At 47.8% G+C, this 17,646-nt stretch overlaps 1 protein-coding gene across 2 annotated transcripts in view; it reads right to left on the minus strand.

Moving 5' to 3' along the window:
* Nucleotides 1-8,634, minus strand: part of ZC3H18 (zinc finger CCCH-type containing 18) — a 59,641-nt gene extending 51,007 nt beyond the window's left edge. Inside the window, exons 1-2 of one of the 2 annotated variants that reach the window (XM_019742696.3) lie at nt 8,461-8,634; nt 667-1,259 (exon numbers count right to left, since the gene is read on the minus strand). In XM_019742696.3, coding sequence (XP_019598255.3) covers nt 667-1,245 — 579 coding nt within the window. In that variant the 5' untranslated portion in view covers nt 1,246-1,259; nt 8,461-8,634. The remainder of the gene's footprint in view (nt 1-666; nt 1,260-8,460) is intronic. The other variant, XM_019742695.3, reaches the window with a different exon arrangement.
* Nucleotides 8,635-17,646: the final 9,012 nt, after the last annotated feature.

Here is a 17,646-nt window from a genome sequence, read left to right on the forward strand (position 1 = left end):
AAAGCTGAGATGTTCCCGCACACAACCCCATTTTCACTAGTCCCGAGGGTCTTTCCAGGGACACTTCCAAAGATGCTTGGCCCAGATGGGACCCTCACCAGAGGACAGGCCATGGGACAAAGATAAAAATGCCTAAAAGAATAGACAAAACTGGAAGACAGCTTGTAGAGTCTTTTTAGTCTCAAGAAGCTGACAAGGGCTGAAGAGCCACAAAGGTTCTGGCTGAATGCTAACTCAAACAGGATTTAAAGACAGCAAACACAGCGGGAGAAATGACCTCTTCACTTGATTAAGAAAAAAAAAAAATTCCAGAACTTAAAAAAAACCACCGGGGTGAGGCATTTTAATACAATCCAACCAAGAGAACCAGACTGAGTGAGGGACCCTGGAAATTCTGCCAGCTACCAACTGGCAGACAGAAGTTTTCTGAATCTAGCATATTTTTCCTCCTTGATTTTCAGCACTTCTTAATTGCCATGGCGACTGCTCCCAGAACAATTCTCTTTTTCCTGCACTCCTCCATCCCACCTCCTTGTTCTGAGACAGAGCGGATGGCTGAGTGAATCCTGGGAGGAGCCTCACTCCTGTACCAGGCCGAGGTGCGGCTGGTGACGGGAAGTCCCTTTGGGTTCTGCCTACACACCCTGGCAGCTCGGGCATACTCACGTCAATCTCCCCGTCGTCAATCTCTCCGTCGTCATCTTTTTTTTTCTCCTTGGCGGCCTCCAGGGGCTCCTTGTCTTCCACACTGTGGACCCCAGCCTTCCCTCCCTCCCCAGCAGCTCCCTCGCCCTTCTCCTCGTCCTCCTCGGCCCCGGCCTTCTCGGCCTCGTCCTCCTGCCCAGCAGGGGCTGGCTCTTCGGGGACCTCCTCGTCGTAGTCTAACTCATGCTCATCCAGTTCCCTGGTGACCGACGAGGCCTCGTCCCTCAGGTCGCTCGTGCGGTCTTCCTCCCCACTGTACCCCACCTCTGCGCGCGGGGGGCTCGTCGGGCCCCTGACCAGTTCCTGGGCCTCGGAGTCCCGCTCCTGGTCCTCCTCTTCCGAGCGACTCTCCTCCTCCTGGCTCAGTCCCGGGCCGGCATTCTCCTCATCCTCCAAGTCAGACGCCCTCCCCCCAGCTCCGTCCAAATCCTGATCAGACCCACTCTCCCTCAGAATGTCATCGTCCGAGAGCCCCTGCTGCTCCTCTTCTTCGTCCTCTGGAGAGCGAGGGTCCCGTTCAGGGCTCTCGGCCACATCCATCGGTACCCACAGTTCTGCAAAAACAAAGAGAACACAGAATCATAGCATTGAGCCAAATGGAGTGAATCTTGCCCTGGTTTATCAGGCCCCATGCTCATACCTACCTGCTGGGGGGGTCGGGGTGGGGGGGAAGGATGAGGACCCGCACTCTGCTTGGACATGCACTGCTCCTCCAAACCCCAGACCCTACTCCACAGACCCCTGCTTTGGCCGTTCCACCGCCGAGGAAAGCAGGCCGTCCCCACACACAGCACCTCCACGACGCTGGGCTGTGCTCACTAAGCTGTGTGTTAAGTGCCTCACATCTGCAGCAACTTGGCAGAACGACACCTGGCGTACCCCTTCTTCTCACAAGTGCAACCCAAATGGTTAACAGAAAGTGAGTGATAAGACATGCACTGCACGGGACAGACAGCCTTGTGGACTCTTAGATGGCTAATGAAATGCAAGACAATTTGCATCATGAAATAAGGCAACAAAGTGGAACGTATGTGTCTGACCATTTTTCGGGAGTCATCCTGAAGGGTCTGGAGCAGAAACCCAGCCCATCTACAGGAGTCCCCAAGCTGTAGTCTGTCTCCTGTTCCTGCACACGCCTCTCCAAGTATGGCCCTGGCTGCCTTATCAGAGCACTTGGGATGATCTGAGGACACACCACAGACCCCTCCGTGGAGCGGCCCGCGGATGCCCAGGTGTTCATGCACGCGATGATTCTCACAGGGAACTCGTGAACCACTGTTCTAACACAGGTACGCTGTGGAAAAGAACTCTGGCGGAAAGTTTTACATATTTAAGTGCAATTGACGCTTGAACAACACGGGTGTGAACTGCGCGGGTTCACTTACGAGTATATGTGGATTTTTTTGATTGGCCGATGTAGTTCAAACACACATTGTTCAAGGGTCAACTCCATGGTTGGAAATCTGAGAAGGTAGAGGGCCGACTATAGTTACCCTTAGATTTTCAACTGCTTGGGAGGTCGGCACTCCTACCCCCGACATGTTCAAGGTCAGCTGCAATTTCTTTTTTCTTTTTCTTTCTTTCTTTTTTTTAAGACAAGTAATCTAATTTTAGATTATTTTATTTTATTGGGGAATATTGGGGAACAGTGTGTTTCTCCAGGGCCCATCAGCTCCAAGTCAAGTCGTTGTCCTTCAATCAAGTTGTGGAGGGTGCAGCTCAGCTCCAAGTCCAGTCGCCATTTTCAATCTTAGTTGCAGGGGGTGCAGCCCACCATCCCATGTGGGAACTGAACCAGCAACTTTGTTGTTCAGAGCTTGCGCTCTAACCAACTGAGCCATCCAGCTGCCCAAGTGTAGTTTCTTAAGTTAAAAGATCGACAGTGTCATTTTAGATTTCATTTCTACTTTTACTAATCTACATTTAATTATAAAGTGAATATTTTCTGGTTTTCCTACCTCAATGTGCAAAGACAGTACACTGTTCTGTTTGTTTTAAACACAGACTGTATAAGGTGAAGTAAGAGTGTGCGTGCATGAAACCAACATCAAACAGTCTATAAGCAAACGCCATTCACCAACGCAAGGTGCAGCAAATTACCACTGAGTTGGTTTGAAATAATAGGAATAGTCAAGGGTTCAATGTTCACGTGGTTCTTCAAATTTTTTTATTTAAAATAATGTATGTCACAGTCATGCTGCTTGGGGTTTCAGCTAGATCTGGAGACATACACACATATATTTACAAACCTTATATAAAATTATTGTATGTATTTATATAACAAAAGATTAAAAATCTTTTTAAATTTATACTTTCAAAAGGAGAACCTGTATTAAAGATGCAACATACCAGGAGTTGATATCTGAACCTACAGTTAAAAACTTTTTTCGGCTGTTAATGGAATAATTTAACACACATTAAGACAAATCACTTAAAATTCATCACTTTATAAATAAACGAAATGGTTAGTAGTAATAGAAATTTATGAACCAGTCAATTCAGTCAAAGTCATTTAAGTAGACAGTTTTAAAAATGAGCTACTGTTCAGTCTTCCAACTACACTATCCAGAGGTAGGACTACTGGAAATAATTATTAAAAAGTTAGTCTTAATATGGTGTATGTACTCTGCTGAAAATGAAAAGCTGAGGTTATGCCATAGCTTTCCGCCCTCCCTGCGCAGGGCAGAGCCTGTCACGACATACTCCTACGGGCCCAGCAACAAGCAAGGACGAGAAATCTACCAAGGACAGGGGCGGCCGCGAAGACCCCTACACTCTAAACTCTTCCAGATGTAGCATGGGGGCGGTTACCACCATCAGCCAGGGACGAGTGGCAAACTGGCAGCCTCCCTATTCCGTAGTTAATGATATTAATAAAACACATAAGATTTGCCTTTGTGTATGCTACTCAATGCCTATCTTTGTATATTTTTTATTACATTGTATATAAGAAATCTTCTCCACAGAAGGGCAGGGCCTTTCATCTCCCCAGCTGCTTAAACTAGCACCTGTTACTCTGTAGTCAGGCATCACACCCCACTGATTACTGAGCCTTATACATCACTACTTGAAACCAAACAATTTCCAGTTCTCACATTTTGTAGTATAATGGTAACCTCGACACAAAGATATCTCTTAAATCAATCAACCAAAACTCCATGTCCCCTCAAACTAGTTTAAAAATCACACAACTGACACTCTGCAGAAAACACTGCCCACCCCAGCCTGTGATTGGCTTTGCAACATACTATCCTATTCACAGCCACAAACTGTCATAACCTGGTCACAGCCCTTTCCCAGGGCCCAGGTGCAAATTGGTTTCTGGTTTGGTTTCATTGTTATGATTAGATCCAAACTGCTTTTCATATTTTGGCAAACCTGAAATTAAATCCCAGAGTAAGAACTGGAAGAAAAAAGTGCCTAACTTTAAGTAATCCGAACTAATGCAAGAAATGGGCCAGTAACATGGGACATTTACCTCTTGGTATGATGTATCTTTACAGGATACATGCGCTAGTGCAAACAGTGTGGCCTTCTAAGGCGGAACTTGAACCCCATTTCTACTGCTTCTTAGCTTTAGGATCTTGGACAAATTATGTGAACTTGCCAGACCTCAGTTTCCTCATCTGAAATATGGGGACAACAGTGCGTATTTTACAAAGCCACAAAACAATTAGATGAGATGAGCCTGATAATGTGCCTGGCACATGCTTCACACATTTTAATTTAAACTGAATTCATGTGAAGGGGAGTAAAGGCAATCCTCTGCTTCCAAGAACCATACTCCTTTCACCCGTCGATTCATTTCAAGTCTCCTGGTGCACTCAGGGGTCATTCATTCACTTTGCATTCGTCAAATGCCCTGAGAATCTACTTAATGCGAGACTGTATTATTAAAACAGCTTCTGCAATAAAATCAACAGCCACCACTGTCCACTGAGAGACAACTACTCTGTGTCAGGCACTTGACCAATTTTCTCCCATCAACCTTCCAAATATGTGATGTTCCCCTTCATAGATAAGGACACTAAAGCCATATGGCCACACAGTGGCTATCTCAGAACTGCAAGTCAGAGCTGCGCCTCGAGCGAGTGCTCAGTCCCACAGCTCTGGACCACGCAGAAAATGAGTTTCGGCTTCCTGCCTAGGAACCCCTGCTTTTTGCCATTGTTCCTATACGAAAGTGGGAACCTGACTTCCAAAGTGATTTTATAAACTCCTTTTTGGAACACAGCCCATCCATAAATTGGGGACTGGCTCCTGTACCAGTAGGTTTTGCCTGTTTTTGTTCTCCCTTCTAAAGTTCTGTGCTGATCCAGCTACACTCCTATCTTAGCCCTTCTTAGAACCAAAAACATACCTTTTCATATAAATGGAAATGTTAATATGATTTATACAGACTACTAGTCAAAAAATAGTGACGAGCACATGGAGATCCAACTTGTGACACCATCTATTTTATTTTAAACTTGTCTGCTGTCTGAATCTTAGGTACTTAAACTAAACAGGAAGGTCCTCCAGTTTGAATATGGAAATTACTTTGACATTTTAAGAATGCGAAGGTTAACTTTTCAACTTTTCTTTTTAATTGGGGAATATTGGGAAACTGTGTTTTTCCAGGACACATCAGCTCCAAGTCAAGTCGTTGTTTTCAATCTAGTTGTAGAGGGTGCAGTTCACTAGCCCAGGTGGGAATCAAACCGGTGACCTTGGTGTTGAACACTGAGCTCTAACCAACTGAGCCAACTTTCCAACTCTTAAAGGCAGTTTTCAGGGCTGACTAGAGGTGGTGACGTCAGAGGTCCTGAGTGCATCTGCTACTCTCAGGGGCAGCCCAGGGCTCCATCAGTGGTGTTTAGCCTTTTGGGGAGCAAGGATTGCTTTGAGAATCTGATGAAGGGGATGTCTCCCCTCCTGAGAAAAACCTGGATACCACAATTTATCTTCTAATTTAGGAAGTTCAAAACCTCCTGAGGTCCATTCATGGTCCCCAGAGTAAGAACTCTTGCTCTAACTATATTGCACATTATTCTATTATGTATTCATAATTACCACACTGTACTGAGATTGTTTGCAAAGTCTGTTGGGAGGCTCCACTGCCCCCTATGAAGTGCCTGACTAGAAGGGCTCAAACTCACCTCTGTGTTCCCTGGGCTCAGCAAACGGCTGGCATGTAGTAGCAGACTTCTCATGTAATTTACTGTCTAAACTAGAATGTGTTTGAGACTGAAAGGGGGCACTGTTAACAATTACAATAGGCATGAACAGGGTCTGTCCACAGCTCACAGGGACATCCAGTCACCCTAGGAGGCCCTGAGGGAAGGAATCACATCTCTTCTTTCCTGGGAATTTACAATCTGAGGATGCTCACAAGTGAACACCTTGCAGAGGGAAATACGCCAAAGAACTTCCCTGTTACCAGAAGCACACCTTGCTATACAGAACAGGAAGAGTGTCACTGGGGAATCAGAAGATGGCTTGCGTTCCAGGACATGCTCTGGGCAGGTTAACTGTCTCGCTAGGTGTCTGTGTCCTAAATTAATTTGAGATGAATTCCATTTAACAAATATCTGAATGTGTGCTCTATGTCAGGTGGTAGGAAAAACATTGTTAAGTGTAGACAATGAAATGGAGGGTGCTCTGGTCATGTCTTCACTAACTCCCAGGTGCCCAGATTTTACTGTTTGTTCTTCTCACACAATTACCCTGTAATCGAGGATTCTTGGCAAAGTTTAGAACTAATTCTTTTATCTTTTGATCCATAAGATGATGAACCTGCCCAGAGAACTGAAAAACAACTATCCATCATTCACTGTCTCCACTGCCTACTGCATCAGGCAGATGGTGACTAATAAATGTTTGTTGAATTAATAAATGACAAAAGCTCATTACCTGACAAACTACCTGTTGTATACTAAAAATAAATTTGAATTCAGTGCCTAATTTTTAGAAGACTATACCAGCACTCAAGCATAGAGTGGGAGCTGTCTCATTTCCCAGCAGTCACTCTGGAAGGCTGCATATGGATTCCAATGGCACTGCTAAAGCACGGAACATTTTGGTAACTACCCTTTTGAGTGACCTTTCGAACCTGCAAAACACTCTCTTGGTGCTCTCAGTAGCAACAAATCTTTCTCCTCTCAAGGTGGGTCACTTTGACAAACCACAGGAAGCCATTCAGAGCCTGGTCTGGTAAGTGAAGTGAGTTATCAAGCAAGGTAAGACAATGTTTGGTCAAACATGGGGGTGTGACTATTGAATGAGACAGATTTTCTCACATGGCTTATGTATTTACTACCAAAACAGGCGTTCTCAAGAGATTTTTGGCAAAGGAGCACCAATAAAATACAAGGATAACGTCTTGGGATAACAACTTTAAATAGAGCAGTCCCTATCTGAATGCCCAAGTTCTGGCACATCTGGTTAAAATTCTGACTCATAACTTCACGTACTTACGTCATCTAAAGGAAAGACGTTGAGCGTGGTGACAAACACTACCCCCAAACTGACTAAGCTTGACCACCAAAATACTCAAGGAGGAAGCACTCACCTTGAGACGATGTATAGCTGTGCAAGAGTAAAAACAAAAAAGCAAAAAACCTATTTTAAACATGAGCAAGGTCATAATTTACCTGTTTGCTCTCTGCAATGATTCCACACAGCTTTCTTACAACGTTTGAGCATTTCCCACCCAAAACTGGAGAGGCATTCCAGCCTTTGGGACACAGTTGATTAGTTTCCAGAGCTGGCTGGGTTCCACGTCTTAGACTGTAAAATTAGCAGATCAAGACTCCCCTCCCAGGCCTTGGAAGTGGGAATCAGCCTGGGTCCAGTCTCACCCTGAGAATCCCAACCTCTGCCCTGGACAAGGACCGATCCATGGGCTGCACGATGGAGGCGAGTCTCAAGGGAGAAATGAGAGCCACTGCTATGCCCCTGAACAGCACTTCAGATGTCAAACACCCTCTTCCTCCATTTCCCCCAAATGAATCTGAAGACTGACCTACCCTTGCAATTGAGTCTGCTGGCATTTAAAATGGTCAACCACTCCACCCAGCAAACTCAGCTGTCATACAGTAGTGAGGAGAACTTAAGTTTCGGCAAGAGCAAGACTGGAAGTCTCAAAGTCTTAGGTCTTCCAGCACCATACCAACTGCAGTTAGTTTAGACCAAGGATTCAGCCTTCTCTGGGCTCCTATCCAAAGGGGCAAGGAAATTCCATATTCCTGAGAAAGTGGCGCCCGTCTCTAGGCACAGCCTACGCCTCCCACCTGTGCACACTGGGGGAGCTGAGAGAGCAAGTTCCAGGAGGCTCCAGAGAGCTCAAAGTTCCCGAAGAGCTCATCCCCAGTCCGGGCCGGCAGCCTCCGGAGGGCGAACTTGCGTGCCTACTCCCACATTTGTGGGCGGCAAACATGTGCCCCGCAAACGTCCCGGAAGAGAAATGACAGCTTCAAGAGAATCAACTCCACCGCGGGGCGCAGAGGCAGCCGCGGGGAGCTGGGGATCTGAGGGGTTTCAGGACCCCCAGGACCAGCTCGCGCGGACGGAACGCGGGATCTTGTCTATCTCAGCGTCCCCTTCCCGGGGTCCGAGAACCACGCTTCGGCCGGGGGCGCAGCCTGGAGCACTCCCCGGAGGCGGCGGCGGCGAGCTCCCCGGCCTGGGCTCCGCGCCGCCGCCACGCTCCCCTCCTGGCCGCCTCGGCCTCCTCCTCACCGCCGGCCCAGATGCCCCGCCGCCGCCACCGCTTACCTCAGCGCGAGGGCGGGGAGGGGGCCACGGTTCCGCTGGGGTCCGGCCGGCGCAGGGAAGACGTCCCTCGGCCCTTCCGCTCTTTATAGGCTCCGGGTTGAGGCGCGACGCGGGCGGAACAAACGGGCTCCACTACCCCCGGGGGCCGGCCATTGTGCTACGTCATCAAGGCGCGACCGTCCTGCGGACCGGCGGGCTTCCCTCGCTCGCCCCGCCTTCCGCTCGCTTCCTTCCGGCCTCCGCGCGCTCCCGTCGGTGCGCGGCACGCGCCCGAGCCCGCCAGGGCGCAGGCGCCGCCCGAGGCCCCGCCCCCAGGGGTGTTCTGAGTTAGTGTGTGGCTGGCGGTGTGACGGCGCCTGCGGAGAGGGCTTTTGGCGCCAGGCAGTCAAGTGACACCCCGAGCCCACGTTCCCGCCCTGGGTTCTCGGTGGGGAGTTCCGCCCTTAGCAGTGATGGGTTTCGCCCTCGCAACTTTCAATTTTAACTTCCCTAAGACTAAAGAATTCCCATTCTAACAAACATAAGCACCCAATAAAAAATTAATATTTTTTGAGATACTGAGTTTAAATATCAAAGCCTGAACGTTTGTAACTATTTCCGTGGAACTCAATAACTCCTGCTGTATTAAATATAGTCAGTTCAACACAAAATTAATCATTTTTGAGATACTGAGTTTAAGTATAAAAACTTAAAAATTTTAAAACTAATCCTGCTTTCTTAAGAATAATCAGCTGAGAACCTCCTACACTGTTGGTGGGAATGTCAACTGATACAGCCATTATGGAAACCAGTACGGAGATTACTTTAAAAATTAAGACTAGAACTACCACGTGATCCAGCAATTCCACTTCTGGGTATTTACCAGAGGAATATGAAAACACTAATTTGAAAAGATATCTGCAGTCCCATGTTTGTTGCAGCATTATTGCAATGATATGGCATCAACTTGTATCTAGGTAGCTGAATGGATAAAGAACAAGTAGTATACATGTTTATAGTCAATGGACTATTATTCAGCAGTAAGAAATGTGAAATCCTACCATCTGTGACAACATGGATGGACCTTGAGGGTATTATGCTAAGTGAAATAAATCAGAGAAAGACAAATACTGTTTGATTTCACTCATGTGCAATGTAAAACAAAACAAACAAAAAACAAAAACAGACAAAACAAAAGCAAACTCAGAGAGACAGAGACGACAGACCTGTGGTTACCAGAGGGGAAGGGGATGGAGGGAAGGCGAACAGGGAAAAGGGTCAATTGCATGGTGACAGATGGAAACTAGACTTTTGGTGGTGAGCAGGGCGTAATATGTATCTGTAGGTCAAGAATCAGGACATGGCTTAGCTGATCCTCTGCTTTGAGGTTTCTTCCAGGCTAAGACTAAACATGTAAAACGATTTCCATTGGACTAAATAGATTCCACTCCATTAAATATAAACAGTTCAACACAAAATTAATCATTTTGAGACATGGAGTGAGTTTAAATACTAAAGCTTAAAAATTTTTAACTATTCCCATCAGACTAAAGAGCTCCGCATCTTTTAAATGGGATGAGCTTACCGGTGTAACTTTTTCATGGTTAGAAGGACATCGTGTGGTACTTGGGGTATTTTTGCATCTTACCAATTGCCTTCAGGGCAGCCTGCAGAGGACCAAACTGCGCTCTCCGTTTAGAGACAAGGAGCCCACTTCTAGAAGGGTGCTGGGCTTGATTGAATGTTCTGCTATCCCTGCCTTCAAATTCTTAATCATTTTTGAACAAGGGGCCCACGTTTTAATTTTGCACTGGACCCTGCAAATTATGTAGCTGGTCCTGGCAGTAACTAAGGGTTTTGGGGGATGGTGAGCAAAGCAGACCTTTCCTCACCCCATCTTCCTCCTCCAGGAAAACTACTCCTCCTTGGGGCAGACTGCCACCATTCTGCCCATAAATCTGAGTGTCTGGCCCACAGTGAAGTTGAATTAACTCAGATGTTTGCCTTATGTTATCTGAATGAATGAATGAGCAAGGGAAGAAATGAAGGCATTAACATAGGGTTGTCATGTGACCCAGCAATGCCACTCCCAGGTATCTAACCCAAGAGAAATGAACATACATGCACACAAAAACCTGTACAAAAACTGTTAGTAGCCGTATCATTCACAATACCCCAAAGTGGAAACAACCTAGATGTCTATCAACTGATGATGGATAAATAAAATGTGGTCTATGCATACAATGGAATATTATTTAGCCATATAAAGGAATGAAGTCCCCTCTCCCTCTGTCTCTCCCTTCCAATCTCTATCACGTGAGGACACAGGTAGGTGGTGTCTGCAAGCTGGGAAGGCGGCTCTCACCAGAGCCAGAACCCAATCAAGCCAGCATCCTGATCTTGGATGTCTAGTTTCTCGAAAGGTAAGAAAATAAATTTCTGTTGTTTAAGGCTCCCAGCCTATGGTTTTATTATGGCAGCCTGAGCCGACTTACATATTTCATTTACATGAAATATCCAGAAGAGGCAAATCCATAGAGTCAGAAATGAGATTAGCGGTTACCAGAGCTGAAGGAGGGGAAATAGGGAGTCACTGCTAAATGGGGACAAAGTTTCTTTTAGGAGTGATGAAAATATTCTGAAATTAGGCAGTGGTGATGGTTGTACAACTTTGTGAATATACTAAAAACCACTGAATTATGCATTTTAAAAGGGTGAATTTTATGGCACCTGAATTATACCTTAATAAAACTATTACTTTTCTAAGAAGAAAAGAAATGAAGGGAAACAGGAGAGAAGGGGAGAAAATGCAGGAGGATAGCTGAGAGGAGGTGGGGGTGAAAAAGAGGAAAGGGCTGGGAGAGGTGAGGAGAGGCAAATGGGGCCGGACTCCTGCCCATTACCCATGACTCTACTTCCCAACTGAATCTTGAGTTGTCTTCCCTTTTCTCCATCCCCCTTGACTCTGGTTCTAGCTACCACCGCTTGCTCTGTCACTGCCCCCTGACCCCCACCCTCCCCCAGATATCCAGAGCCATCTTTCTATAATCTTGGGTTTGTTTCAGTCTCACTACTCCAGCCTGAGGCTCCCCAGGGGCTCCCTCTGCACCCAAACACCAAAGCCTGATGTACCTGCTCTTTAAAATCTGGCCCCACCAGCCTGGCCTGCCATTCCTCATGCTCCCTCCCTGGCTCTCAACTCTCTCCACACTTTTTCTTTGCACATGCCACTCCAGCTGCCTGGAACACTGTTCCCACCTTTCCCTCTCATCTAGCTAACTTTTTTAAAGGACCCATCAGCTCCAAGTCAAGTAGTTGTTTCAATCTAATTGTGGAGGGCGCAGCTCACACTGGCCCATGCGGGGATCGAACCAGCAACCCTGGTGTTACAAGCATGGTGCTCTAACCAACTGAATTAACTGGCCACCCCTCATCTAGCTAACTTTTAATCATTCTTCAGGTTTCACCTTGAATGGACCACCTACCAGAGCCCTTGTCTATTTCTGCAGGTGGGCACTAGCTCCTGGAGAGCAGGATTGCAGTGATCACCCTGTAACCTTGGGTCAGACACTGAGTTGCTAATCACAATGTTTGCAACATCTAGAGCGCGCGCGCGCGTGTGTGTGTGTGTGTGTGTGTGTGTGTGTGTGTGTGTGTTTATTGGGGTGGAGGGGAGTATTTAGAAAGACAGAAAATGGCTGAGGTCAGATTAGAACCCAGGTCTGTCTGCCCCGGGTGTGAGAGTGAAAGCAGCATCCCTCTAAGCCTCAGTTTTCCTGTTCTGTAAAGTGGGGGCTATTCACACCTGCTGCAGAATGAAGAGACCACACGGTAACAGGCACAAACTTTGTTGGTTTGTGTTGCTCTTCACTCCAGCGGGCCTCGTGCCGAGCTCCTCATGGATAAAGCTCCCATTGTTATGTCCATTTTATAGTTGGGAAAATAGAAAGTGAAAAGTCACAGAGCTGCGATTTCATCCCCGGCAGCTGGACTACAAGACCCAAGCCTTTTCTGACATAATGAACAACGCTGTCTCCAGATTGTTACTCTGGCTGTGATGTATGTAAAAGAAATGTAAATATCTGTTTTATCATTTGGGGTCACTGTCCCTGACGCTAATGGGTGCATTCCCCCACATTCTGAATGCTGACAGGCTGTGGTCACATCCTGCAAGGGCCACTGGGTCAGTCAAGGACAACACCTGCATTGGCATGACTTACCATGTAAGATAGCTGCCACCACTGAGCTGTGACAGACCATGGAACATGGAATCTGAATTTAACACGGTGGTAAGCTACACTGAGCCACAACCACGTCGGCGAACAATGTGGTATTGCTGAGAGCAGTACCTGGTGACCAGCAGTTCCACCCCAGGCATACACCTAGACAGGCGTTCTCAAGGTGGGGTCCCTACACTAAAAGCAGCACCTGGGGACTTGTTAGGAATGCACATTCTCAGGCTCCATCCCAGAACTGCTGCATCAGAAGCTCTGGCAGTGGGGCCAGCAGTGTGCATGTTAACAGGCCCTGGGTATTTTGCTGCTTCAGGGAGCGTGAGAACCACTGGACTGGTGCCTCTCTTGTCTACGGGCACAAGAAGACATGAACAGGACATTCATAGATTTTTCAGTAGTAACTGAAAGAAAAACAAACAAACAGAAATGACCGGGAGAACTAAGTTCGCGAACTCATCCTAGAAAAAGTGCTACATACGTCATTGCTGAATATCACTACAGTCTCCTTTGAAGTACTCCCCTTGGGAAGCTATACACTGACACCAGCACCTAGTCCACCCTTCAAAGCAATTTTGGAACTTTTTTTCTGGAAGGGTCATCAGAGGTGTCATCGTATTACCCTTAATGTCCTGAATGTCATAAAAATGTCTTCCTTTCAATATTTCCTTTATCTTTGGGTAAAGAAAGAAGTCAGTGGGGGCCAGATCAGGTGAGTAGGGAGGGTGTTCCAATACAGTTATTTGTTTACTGGCTAAAAGCTCCCTCACAGACAGTGCCGTGTGAGCTGGTGCATTGTTGTGATGCAAGAGCCATGAATTGTTGGCGAAAAGTTCAGGTCGTCTAACTTTTTTATTTTATTTTTTTTAAACCACAATCATTTTTTTTTTTTTTTTTTTAACAGGACTTTATTGGGGAACAATGGTCAAATTGTTGTTCTTTCAGTCTTAGTTGTGGAGGGCGCAGCTCAGCTCCAGGTCCAGTTGCCGTTGCTAGTTGCAGGGGGCACAGCCCACCATCCCTTGCGGGACTCCAGGAATTGAACTGGCAACTTTGTGGTTGAGAGTCCACTGGACCATGTGGGAATCGAACCAGCAGCCTTCGGAGTTAGGAGCACGGAGCTCTAACCGCCTGAGCCACCGGGCCAGCCCCTCGTCTAACTTTTTTACGCAGCCTTTTCAGCATTTCCAAATAGTAAACCTGGTTAACTGTTTGTCCAGTTGGTACAAATTCATAAGGAATAATCCCTCTGATATCAAAAAAGGTTAGCAAGAGCGTTGTAACAAGTTCACGAACTTAATTGTCAGAACTCGTAGGTGATTGTAATGTTGTACAATATTGTAATTGTTAAAAACTGTAATACATAAATGTCAAATACATATAGATGGGTGAAGCTGTTTTCTTTCCACTATGTGAAGCTGCTTCCAGAGAGGGTGTTGACCACCCTACTGAAGAGCGATGGGGAGCCACAGGAGACTCTTAGGCAGGGGACTGACTTGAAGAAAATGGCATGTTGGTGATTTTAAAGCCCCTATATCTTTCCTCTTTTTTTTTTTTTTTTTTTTGAACAGTGTGTATTTCCAGGACTTTATTGAGGAACAGTGTGTTTTTCCCAGGACCCATCAGTTCCAAGTCAAGTTGTTGTCCTTCAATCTTAGTTATGGAGGGTGCAGCTCAGCTCCAAGTCCAGTCGCTGTTTTCAATCTAGTTGCGGGGGGCGCAGCCCACCATCCCATGCAGGAGTCAAACCGGCAACTGCCCCTCGGCAGCTCAGCGGCAGCTCAGCTCAAGTTGTTGTCTTCAATCCAGTTGCAGAGGGTGCGGCTCACTGGCCCATGTGGGAATCGAACCGGCAACCCTGTTGCTCGGAGCTCACGCCCTAACCAACTGAGCCATCTGGCTGTCCCAAAGCCCCTGTATCTTATAGCTCCTAGGTCTGTCACTTTTCCTCTTGGTTTTCAGTGCTCTGGTCCCTTTTTACAGCGTGCCTTGTACTTTTTTATATGATGTTGGACATTGTGAATAAATTATTGCGGGGGCACTGGGATGGCATTCTGTACTCCCAATGAGGGTGAGGCTTTATTCTTACAGGTAGATGATTTCAGAAGATCACTGGGCCCCGGTGAAGCCTTGCTTCTAGGCCTCACTGTTTCGGAGAGGGTGGTCTATCTTCCTGGCGAGTGGACCTCATGCCCCATCAGAGGAAAGCCTGCACGGTCTGCATGGCGTCCACCTGCGCAGACATAATCTACAACCTGTTTCTCCTCATGCCACATGGCTGCTGAATGTGTGCTCAGCTCCTTACCCTCCAGGTGCTCTTTTCTGCTGGTTCTTGCAGTTTTCCTGGCTTGGGCAGCTTAGGGTTGGCCACAACCTCAGAGGATTTGAACTCAGGATTTGGGGCTCCTTTTCTGCCGGGTTTCTCCTCATAGTTCTGCTGGTTTGGACACCCGTCTGCTTAGTGAGGCTGTGCTTCCTGCTTTTATTTCCCCCACGCCAGTCGGGGGGTGAGCCCTCGTGGTAAACGGAGTAGGGGACTTGGTGTGACCTGTCCCTCTTTCTAGGGTCAGGGCCCCCTCATCCTACCAGTGTTGGCTGCCCTCCAAATACCTTAATATATGCATGTGTATCTTTGTGTTTGTCCGGCTTTTATAATCGTTGTTACCGGGAGGTGGGGGAGTTTAATACAAGGAATCTGCCTGAAAGCAGCATTTTAGAAAGGTGAATCTGAAGGACAAAACGACAGGGAGGAGGGCTCCAGAGGGCTCTCACTCGCTTGTCCAAATTGGCCCAAGCCTAGGGTCACCCTTTGCTGTTTTCTCAAGATGCCGCCAGAGGGCGCGCCAACCCAGATGTTCTCGGCAGGCGGGGGCGCTGGGTGCGGGATCCTGGGGATGGGTGAGTGGGCAAGAGCAGCTGTTGCTTCCGGGTGGATCCTGCTGTCCTAGTTTCCAGGGCCTGTCAGCCTTTCTCATCCTCAGGTCACAGCACGGAAGAACGCCTGGAAGGCGCGGGCAGGGTCAGGCTCCTGGACATTCAAATTCTGTACATCCCCTTCCACTTGCTCAGAGCCACGTGGTGGATGCAGGAAGGCCTTCGCCCGTTCTGTGAGGGATTCCCCACTCACATCACAGTCCCTACCCAGATACAGTGAGAGGGCGACCAGGGGCGGGGTTCTGCCATCAGGGAACCTGACACGTCTGGACCCTTTCCCCTGCAGGCTCCTTCCCCCCACCTCGGATGGGCACCCAAAGCCGACCCACGTGGCCTCATTCCCTCTCTCAAGACACCCAGGGGCGACCCTCGAACCTGGCCCAGTGGTGGCTCCCTACCCTTGCCTCTCTGACAATGTTCTCGCCCCTACCACCTCACATCCTACCTCCCCCTTACCCTCCCACGTTGGGTGAAGGATTCCTAGGACCTCTGCGCCTGAGGCTCAGAGTTTTTGCTGTTTCTGCCACCCCAGATGCAGCACACTGTAGAACCCCTGCCAGCTGGCTTGGGTGAGTGAATGGATGGATGTCAGTTCAGTTCCCACCCGTGGCCTTTAGCAAGGGCCTGGGAGTTCCTCCCCCAGCGACACTTTACGGCATTTCTTTGGTATATGTGAATTGCCAGCATCACTCCTCTTGTGCTTTGGGGTCGTTATTAAGTAAAATAAGGGTGACGTAAGCAGCGCGATACCGTGACAGTCAATCTGATAACCGAGACAGCTACTAAGTGACCCACAGGCAGAGAGTGTACAGATCGTGGAGACACTGGACAAAGGGATGATTCGCTTCCTGGGCAGCACTCTGCGAGATTTCATCCTGCTACTCAGAACAGTGTGCAACTTAATGAATTGTTTATTTCTGGAATTTTCCATGGAACATTTTTGGACCACGGGTAAGTGAAACTGTGAACAGCAAAACTGTGGACTGTATTTCTCTATGACATCCATTTTTAACAGCCAGATACTCTGCTGTGGAGACACAGCATCATTCTTAACCACTCTGTGGACACTTAAGTTGTCAGCAAGTTATCTTACTATGAACAAAAGCTACGTAACTGTGCTTTACAGTTATGGCAGGTGCCACTGAGGGTTCCTCTGCTGCTGCTGGTGGTTGGAGGGGGGGGCTGCTGACTCCAGGAGGAGCTCGCAGAAAGTGGGGACATGTGAAAATCTGTGAAATGTGGTCTGTCCATAGGTGAGTTAGTGGGTGTGAGAACTCAAGGCAGAGTGAAAACACTTTCCACATAGGAGCTGGGCAGTGATGCTATTGCTGCACTGGCCATCTCTCTCCTGTGAAGGAGGAACCCCCCCCTGAGATCAAGGGAGAGGGGAATGGAGTAGAGGAAGGGCCCAGCATGAGGCTGAAGATACAGGTTGGTCCCAACTCTGCTGCTTCTAGATGAGCTTCCTCCTCTAACAAGGGAGCAAAATAATAAGGTTCCTGCTCTTCAGCCTGCTGTGAGGATTGGCTGAGGTAGTCCCCACATAGACAGCATGGTGCCTGCATGTAAAAGGGCTCACTGAATCTCAGTTGTCATTGCCAGTTTCAATTATTATTTCTGTTAGCTGTGTGACTCTGGGCAAACCGCTTTCCTTCTCTGGACCTCCGTTTTCACTTCTATGTGATGAGGGTCTTGGCATGGATGGCTTTATAACCCCATTCCACACAATTGGATTCCGTTCTCTCTCAAGGTCACCAGAGTCTGCGGCTTCTTCTGGAATGTTGCATGGAAGGTAGCAGGGTGGTTTCAGCACCAGCGATGGAGGACAGCAGCCCAGGAGCTGTCCATGGGGCTGAATTCACGAGAGGACCTCCTGGAGGAGAGGGCAGCAGAGGAGTGGGCGGTGGACTGGGGGTGGCAGCAGTGGACAGTGAGAGATGGAGAAAGCCACCATCCAATGGGCACAACGGAGCCTTGTGTGTGACTATGGCTTGTGGAGTTGCAGCCTTCCCAGAATTCCTGGCAGCCCCAGTGGGGATCT

Source organism: Rhinolophus sinicus, chromosome 8 (genome assembly GCF_057876585.1).
Source record: "Rhinolophus sinicus isolate RSI-liver-muscle chromosome 8, RSI-T2T, whole genome shotgun sequence".
NCBI lineage: Eukaryota > Metazoa > Chordata > Mammalia > Chiroptera > Rhinolophidae > Rhinolophus > Rhinolophus sinicus.